Source organism: Acyrthosiphon pisum, chromosome X, assembly GCF_005508785.2.
Source record: "Acyrthosiphon pisum isolate AL4f chromosome X, pea_aphid_22Mar2018_4r6ur, whole genome shotgun sequence".
NCBI classification, from domain to species: domain Eukaryota; kingdom Metazoa; phylum Arthropoda; class Insecta; order Hemiptera; family Aphididae; genus Acyrthosiphon; species Acyrthosiphon pisum.
This window is the reverse complement of record NC_042493.1, coordinates 129,303,161-129,312,622: the sequence shown is the minus strand read 5'-3', so window position 1 is coordinate 129,312,622 and position 9,462 is coordinate 129,303,161. Positions and strand designations below refer to the sequence as shown.

Sequence of the window (9,462 nt, the reverse complement as noted above, 5' to 3'; positions counted from 1 at the left end):
GGAAAAATTTACTTTTGACCCCCCAAAGTACCAACTAGATTCACTTTCCTATCAGAAAAAGTACTGTTGAAGAAAATCCAAGCACTTTTACTGTCCTAAAACGTGATGACAGACACAAAAAAAAATAAAAAATAAAAAAAAAAATAAAAAAAAAAACACACATCATTGTAAAATCAATACATTCATCGTTCCACTCAGAATCTAAAATTAATATAATTATAATAGTCAACAACTCACCGTAGAAATTATTGAAGAGTTTCTTTAATGCTTCACGAACTAGTATAACATGATTAAATATTGAAACACGAGTACCTATCTATAATAATATTGTTCTGTATCTCGGTGATATTATTAATATCCTATTTTTATCTATAATATTCACCTAATAAATATACACTATTTGTTGCGCCTCTGAAGATGACCTCCAGGTACACCCGTCATCGGTCACCTGGTTGTCCAGGTCAAGAATTGACAAGTGGGTCATATATTGTCACCGACTCTAGACCTCCATACAAAATTTGAGCCTCCTAGGTCATGTAGAAGTGACTTAAATTGAACTCGCAAGATTTGATGACAACAGAAATGAATGAAACATTGCGAGTTAAAAAAAAGCATTTAAAAATATAATAATTATCTCATCTCCACTAGGTATAGATATACATTAATTAATGATTACTTATTGATACAATATGATTTGCTCCATAGTGAACGGATGATGTTTGACTGACTAGCAATTATTCTTATAATATTGTATTACTATTTAATCGAATCCCGTCGAAAATTCAAACGGAAATTCCGCATATGATGTATATAATAGAGTTCGTTACCTATCTTAATATAGCATATGTCAAATAATCAAGATAGACTGGTAAAAATGTACAACGACAATAGTTGTAGCTCTATACACAATACACACATTTTCTCCACACGATAATAATAATGGACAGAATCGACTTTGTTTGAAATTATAAAAACGTTTTTATTTCAACTGACAAGACAACATAATTGTATTCTTGTGTAAACAATCGATTTGAGTTTATCAGCACATAACTTGTATAAAACTTAATAAAACTGTCGGGACACAACTCGTATAGGTACCCTACTTTTATCAACGGGACACAACTCGTGTACCAGAAATGTAGTCGGGACACAACTCGTTAATTACGTTTAGTGTACTATCATGTTAATCCTTATGCAAGAACTATAGTTATTTAATTTGTGTTCTAATAAATGTTCTAATAAATGTTCTAATAAATAAAAAAAAAAAATTATAATAAGAAAAATATATTAATATGATATAAATAGTTATAAAATATATACTTTGTATAGGTAATAATATAAATTAAATTTATCTATTTAATATAATCTATACCTATGGTATTGTATAAGTCATACATAAGTATACTTAATAAATACATTAAATAAATAATAATGGATGTAGGTGACCAGATTGTGAAATAAATTACACGATGTTGAATTCGAGTGACCATTTCATGAAAAAGAGACCATTTCGAATTTCATGAAGTGTAAAATATCCGTTTCCATTTCATGAAAAGATCGATTTCACGAAATGGCTACGACAGATAAACCTTATAATTAGGTGGGTGGTCATGGACCACAGTGGGTAGTGGGTAACGACTCTAAATGAATAAAAACAATTAATTTAATAATCCAACCGGTTGCAATAAACAGGACAATAAAATTAGTTCAGAACATTATATTATATTATTACATTATGTATCAATAAGTAATCATTAATTAATGTATTAATGTATATACCTAGCGGAGATGAGATTATTTTTTTTTTATATTTTATTCCTTTCTTTATTTTGTGGCTATACAGTAGGTATAACTGCACTATAGAGCATTGACTGAAAAAAAAATAATCACTGAAATGTTATTAGTTATTCTTTGTCGTCCTGTCGTTAATCGTTATTAATTATTGCTTATTATATCGAGTACGATCTACGAATACCTATTTCAATTTAAAAATACAAAGATATCGATATAAATCGATTTTTGTTTTTGGTGTAACTCTAAAACAAATTATTGAATATAGATGACATTTTCACCGGATGTTTATTTGCTTTTTCTTTACACGATAAAATGTTCAAAATATTTACTGTTTAGGAATATTTTCAGTTTCCCATATTATTAGTCATTTTTTCTATGAATGTCAATAAATCTTTATTTGTTGGGTAAAAAAGGGTGAAAATTTAATACAAGCCCCCTACTTTATTGTTACAATGATATTAAAAAATATTAAAAATCTAGTCGCAGTTTTTTTTTTTTATAAGCATTTAAAGTTCAATTCTTGACAAAATACGGAGAAATCATGAAAATTAGCATATTATTTTAAATTGAGAATTCATAAAAATTTTTCTTTTTAAATCTAAGGTTTGAAAATGTAATTCAAGATTATTCAAGTTTGTATACCTGTATCAAAAAAAAGAAAAACATGTCTACAAACTAATCAAATTAAATTTTTACGAGCGTTTGAAGTTTATATTTTTACAACACTGGATATTTACTAGATCTCACATGTAGCGGTTTAAGCATTTAAGATTGGAATTTTGACAAAATTTATAAAATTTAAATTTAATAATTATTTTGTAGTTAAAATTGTATACAATGTTCAACTTTTATAGCTAAGGATTGAAAATTTAAAACAAGGTTCGACGTAAATAGGTTATATATAAATTATTTTATGCACAATAATATCTTCAAAATATATACTTCGTAATATCTCTGACTGACTTTGCTCAGAATCATATTTCTCATACAATGATATTATATCAATGAATTCAAATTTAATGCCATCCATTACAGTGACCCACTTGTTTCCTACCTACTTTACAACAGAGCAACACCCACTTTACAATGATTTTTTTCCATTTTTTTTCCATGCATACTACTATTTCCAGATTGAAAGAATGCTAAAAAAATTTAAAATTTATAATTCAAAATATTAATATAGCTTAATAAAGTATAAAGTACAAAGTTAATATTGGCTCCTCAAAATCAAGAAAGAAAGGTGTAATTTTTCAAGAAAATATTTATGTATACCAAAAATAATGTTTTCATATTGTATATTTTAATAAATTATCAGTAGGTACATTGAGAAATTTGAACATTTTTATTTCTTTTGTATAATATCCTATAAAATATGACATACATTTTATTTTAAACAATAAAAGTTTGTAGTTTATACATTTTTAAGTGCCTCCTAGAACCTCCACCTCCTAATACACCGGAAGGGCGCCAAAACCACCTTATTCTACTGCCAGTGAAGTCCTTAATCAGATCCTGATTTGGGTAAAACAATCTCTTAATTTTACCGAATAAAGATTAAAAACATTTTACGTAAAAAAATCTTATTGCCTGAACGCCAATATCGTCGCAGTGTTCGTATAATGTAAAACTATTATGTTATCACTATTTATTTATATTTAAATACAATTAATATTACACTTACGGGTTTACACGAGAGTACATAATAAAAAAATTTGCAATATACTTATATTTACCCGGTTTAATAACAATATTATATTATTAAGTGTTCACGCGTATTGTAATATGCCATATATATAATGTTTAAACTTAATTGTTAACATGCGAAGTATAAAACAAATAATGAATAATTTAATAATATATGAATAATTATTTGATGATTAAAAAAATAACATATTGAAAACTACCAGGCATACTTATAAATTGACAAAGATATTGATTCAAATACGGAGTACCTTAACATGCACGTTGTTCGATATTATATAATTATATTATACAGACATGTTTCACAATTTTTTTTTAACTTAAAATACATCAATACATAGTATGACTGCATGAGCAACTGTTTGTCACACTAAAGTACAACAGGTTAGCATAAATAAAAGCAGAAATAAACTAGACATAAAAGAGGAATCGAAACGATCAAATAAAATTTATCAAACAAATGCCTTGTTTGATAAATAGCCTATACATGTATATATTATGATGATGATAATTTATAAGCGTTTATAAGGGTTTTCATTTATTGCAAATAGTTATTCGTTCTAAATTATGTCAAATAAAAATAGTAATAATACATCATTAAAAATGTACATAAAAATAATAATAATAAAAAAAAAAAAAGAAAAAAATATTTGTTACAGGTACTCGTATATATTATTATTATAGTATATAGGTAAGTAATTGAATTATATTTGTTTGGAATGTCATTGATTTTGATGAGTGAGCATGATATATAGAAGGCTTTCAATTCAAACTAGCTATCATCGAAACGTCATCCCCGTATTTGACGGAAAAAATGAAAATAGGTACCTATACCTAACAAATATCTATGTATAGTTATGCAAAAAAAAAAACCTAAATAAACAAAAAAAAATAATTTTGTAGGGGAAAGGGATGAAAAATTTCCATGTCACGAGAATCACGTCGGCGACGTTCCGTTTATGGACCGGAGACTGAACTCGAACACACACTTGTTGTAGTTCTCCACATCGCAATGCCGTAAACAAACCACAGGATTATGATGATCGAGAAGATCATGAGTTGGATTCGCCTGTTTCGTGCGTCGTAGATGAGACGACGAGTTTTCACGATAGATTCATTCGCCGCCACGTCCGCGTCGACACTGCAAAGGACAAGACACAAGAGTAGGTACATTAGTGACGCCAGAAAACATAGGTGACGTTCGGTGACGTTCGATTTTATAATTTTAATTCCAATCAAAGTTAAATATTTATTTAAGTATTTATTTCTGTTGCGTGTACTGACACACACTGCACGTGTTTTTATATTTATGAAAGACCAAGCTTACATATCTGTGTTAAAGAGGCTTTCACAGCCATCATATTTGTCATCATCAATCCAAAATTCTGATCTACTGTCCGAACACGAATATGACGTGACACTTTCAGAATCTAACGTGATACTTTCAGAAACTCTCGTAGTACTTTCAAAAACTCTCGTGGTACTTTCAAAAACTCTCGTGAAACTTTTAAAAACTGGTCCATCAGATGGCTTCGAATTAGCTAACTTCATTAGAAATTCTTCGCTCTTGTCAAATGAGACCAATTCATTTTTCCGATATGTTAACAAACATTGCAATCTGTAACAACGAACACAAATGTAAATGCAACTGTATAATAAAATATAAGACGAAGTATAATAAAATTAGTTTTTAATCAAGAAGTGATGGAAAGTAGTGTAGGTAATGACTAATAATTATGTTACACTGCGGTATAATATTATTTTGCTTTAATTTTAGTTACTGCACATCGAAAAATATGAGCAGTTATAAACTGTTATCAACTAAGTATTACCCATTAGACTTCAAAAATATATAAGTACAGAATTTTTGAAAAGCATCCAGTTCTGTCAGAAATACTAATTTGTTATGCCAGTTCAATAAGTAATAGATTGACTGAGAAAGTTTGCGTAAAAAATTGAATCCACAGCTTTTAAAAGTAATTACATTTAAAATAGTTCTAATAAATTAAATAATTTAGGTCTGTTATATGTACCTGTATAGTTTTTATATAATGGGTAAACACTCTTTAATTTATATTGATAATATATAAAGCAACTCATAATATTACACACCGTTTAAAAAATGATAACACAAATGAGGACAAAAACAAATAAATCAGAACAAGTATCGTGCTCAAGCGTTATACCCAGACAGCAATTTTTTGTTTAATATATTATAACATTATAATCACGAATAAAAACGTTATTATAGTACTATTATAATATTATAGTTACAAAATGCTGGCTGGGATACACACCATAGTTCGTTAACAAAACTAATAGAATGATTAAAGTAATTAAGTTAGATATCAAACATTTTAAGTAAACACTAAAAATGTATTCATGATTTGATTAAAATTGTATGCAGTTTAATAAAATTTCTAATACGTTCTTTAATAAAACCACACTCTATTAAAACACATTATTTATCAAAATTAATTACGATCTTTGGTACCAAAAACAATGTGCAATTTATGGCATGAGTTTAAAAACATCAAACAGGCCGACAATAAATTACTATGATAAATAGCTAACAGTATTAAATAAAACGTCTACTGTTAAAAAAAAAAAAAAAACTTTTGATTAAGTATATACCATATGCATACAAAAAGATTGTGCATGCTACCATTTAAAAACAATATCGATTTTAAAAGTGCGAATAATAAATGGAAGTATCTCAAAAGACAAAATGTGCAATTTAGAATATTTCGGTTGTTTGAGGATTTTTGTCGTTAAATTAATTGAATTTGTTTTTGTCCACGAAAACCAAGAGTGGAAATTAAGATGTTAAGATCGAAATATTATTTTGTTTTTAAATCGGTATGTATTTGAGTGAAACAAATCATTAGGATACATCCTTGCCATTTACAATAGGTATAGGTAATGCATTTTTTAGTTTTTACTTTTACAAACAATAAAAATAACTACTTATTATATTTTGTTTTAAATTTTTAAAAGAAAAACCTTAGGTGTCTTATATTATATAGATACACTTGCCTGAATTTAGTGTCAACATAAATAGAATACAGATTTGCAACTTCTTGGTTCATATGACACAGACCAGTATTAGAATGGTTTAACTCATTGATTTGTCTGTTTAACTCCTTTGTCACCAAGTAGTGACCATTCCAATAATCATCCAATTCTGATATGGCTTTCTAAAAGTATAAATGTAAAATATGTCAGGCACTGGAGGCACATATTTGCAATATTGCGATAATATGTATATATAGGTATATAAAAGACAAAAATGTTTCTACCTGCCTAGCTATGTCCTTTATGCATGCCTAAACCGTTCATCCGATTGCGATGCAATTTAGTACAGAGATAGATTAGACCTTCGGGATAAAGATAGGCTACATTTTTTTTTTCAAAAAAAGGTAAATAAGAGGTCCAACCCGGGGAGGTTCTCAAATAGTGAAATTTACGATGGACATTTTTGTTTACAAATAGTTTCTATATTGATTTTAATAAATATAATTCAATATTCTTATTATTAATGCTATAAGCCTGTGTATTTTAGTACTGAATATAAAGAGTTCGAACCACGGTTTCGGTGGACCGATTTTTTGCATTTTTTGATACTTTAGAGTTAAAGGGTCTGTGATCTATCTATCTATCTATCAAGATTCTCACCCAGGCTGCTCACATAATCAGAAGCGAATCTCACGGACAACGCCGGTCGGGATGGCTCTAAATTAAAATATAATAGATACTTAAAAAGACATTGCTTCCACAGCGTTTACACCCAAAAGAGTTGAACAATCTCAAAAACCTAACAATAGCAAAGCATTGCCGTGTCAGCTAGTATAACATTAAAGTAGATTAATAACATACCTTTATTACATCAATTAGGTATAGGATTGGATCTCTGGAATCGAAATCAAAGTGCACAAAATGATTACCTAAAAACGATCTCAAATGATTTTCTATTGTGGTTATGTCGCTTGTAATTAATTCCATTTTTTCGTCGTTTGGTAGATACTGTTCTACAGGTACGCAGCTTTTCACTACACCTGAAAATAGACGCGGATATACGATTAGTATAAAGTTTTTAACTATACAATTGTGGTGAATAGTAATTTTGTTAACATAAAAAATGACTTAGAATATAATTATTATCTTGTGTTTTATTTAATTCGTATAAGAAAAAAGAATCTATATGTATAGATATAGTCGCATTGACAGGATATCAAATATCAATACACAAAATGCGCATTAGTCCCTACACTTTAAACATACGTTTTTTTACCTTTGTCGTCTATTACGCAAGTCATAGTGTTATAGTTAAGTTCCGTCGTGTCATATCTCTGGTCGTTATGATGAAATTCTGGAGACTCGTCTTCGGACACATCGGAACCAGTCGAATCGAATAATATATCGTCTATGCAAGTGTCATCAACGCTGGAAGAACGTGTTTCGTCAGCGCTTATATCTGATTTGGACCGCTCCGACTCCATGTCGAACACCGGTGCTTTTAAATCGGACGTGCCTCTGTCGTTGTCCATGTGGAATTGTTATAATTTATATTTATTACCTTCACAATTCGCACGCGGTTATTCTTTTTCGACGAGTCTGCCAGTACTGTACACTGCGGTGTAAATATAATAGAATACACCAACAATATCTATTCCAGCGGTTCTAGGCCAACGTATTCTGGGTTATTTTGTTATCGTCCACACTCCGCACAACGTAAATCAGTAAATTGAAAATTGTCTGCAATAAAATTAATTCATTATAATATTTCCATAGGTGTTATAGAAACGCGCGAATTTTTATAGCACGGTATGTCTATTTTGTATTTTTTATTGTTAGGTACGTTTTTCTCATTTTAACGATTGAAGCGTTACAAGTTGTAATTGTTTAAATCATTATTGCTACGGACGGGGCTACTTTTCCATAGATATAATTATAATATTAAAGATCGTCTTATGATATAACCGGCTCTTGGGAAAGCAAATAGTTATTATTAACAATATTATAACATTTCGGTGTAGATCACAGATGGCAAAAAGGCCAACTGCAGAGAATTTCGACGCAAGGGTAAAATATATACAGTGGGAAGGTCCTCGAGCGTAGTAGTTCTTAATAGTCTGATTTGACACTATGACAGAATTATAGGATTAACGAAAACACTACATCGATCATAGAACAGGCCAGCTAGATGATGTAATACGTGTTTTGCCAAGAATACAGCTACAAATACACGGTTATTCATGTAGTACCCCCATGGACTGTGGAACGAAACCACTTATGGATTTATCGTAAGGGATAAGAAAAGTAGAGAGAATTCTCTATGTAGAATATAGAGAAAATCTATAGGAGATTCCTCAATGGCCAATTTTCAGGCGGGATTTTATAAAGCTATAGTGTTAGCACCTCCGCCAGGTGATATCTTAAATTAATTATTTGTACTAAGAATATTTCGATCAGCAATATTTTGGAATTAGAAAATAACCTAGTTAAGTCGTATATTTTATAAACACTTAGATTATTCGTTGATCCAAATATTTTAATTATTACGTCTTGCAGTTGTAATTAAATTTAACGTCACTTGTGCAGCATCATAATATACAGTGAAAAAACGGCCGCATTTAATTTGCGCCAAAAACAACTCCCCAAAAATATATATATATATGTCGCATCCACATAGTGAAACCACTCATTTCATGAACTGGATATCCAGATAGTGAAATTTGTCCAGATCGTGAATTTTGACGAAAATACATTATATGGACATCCATTTTCATGAAATGGACATTACCTATTTTGTGTACTTTGTGTAATTGTTGTAAAACAAAATTTGTTATGTTATGTAGTAATAAATAATTATATTATATCATAGTATAGTATAGTATAGTCAATTAATAGTCCAATAAAATTATATCATATTACATTATTTTTATTAATTTTATTTTTTCATAAACC

At 29.2% G+C, this 9,462-nt stretch overlaps 2 protein-coding genes across 2 annotated transcripts; both read right to left on the bottom strand.

Moving 5' to 3' along the window:
- Nucleotides 1-4,163: 4,163 nt before the first annotated feature.
- LOC115033251 lies at nt 4,164-5,795 on the bottom strand. The gene is made up of 3 exons (XM_029485510.1): nt 5,770-5,795; nt 4,823-5,113; nt 4,164-4,636 (listed from the first exon to the last, which is right to left on the bottom strand). Exons 1-3 carry the CDS (start codon nt 5,793-5,795, stop codon nt 4,453-4,455), a joined length of 501 nt encoding a protein of 166 aa, XP_029341370.1. The 3' UTR covers nt 4,164-4,452.
- A 639-nt stretch (nt 5,796-6,434) lies between these two features.
- On the bottom strand, nt 6,435-8,244 carry LOC107884660. The gene is made up of 3 exons (XM_029485802.1): nt 7,787-8,244; nt 7,372-7,550; nt 6,435-6,692 (listed from the first exon to the last, which is right to left on the bottom strand). The coding sequence occupies exons 1-3, from the start codon at nt 8,040-8,042 to the stop codon at nt 6,486-6,488; spliced, it is 642 nt and encodes a 213-aa protein (XP_029341662.1). The 5' UTR covers nt 8,043-8,244; the 3' UTR covers nt 6,435-6,485.
- Nucleotides 8,245-9,462: the final 1,218 nt, after the last annotated feature.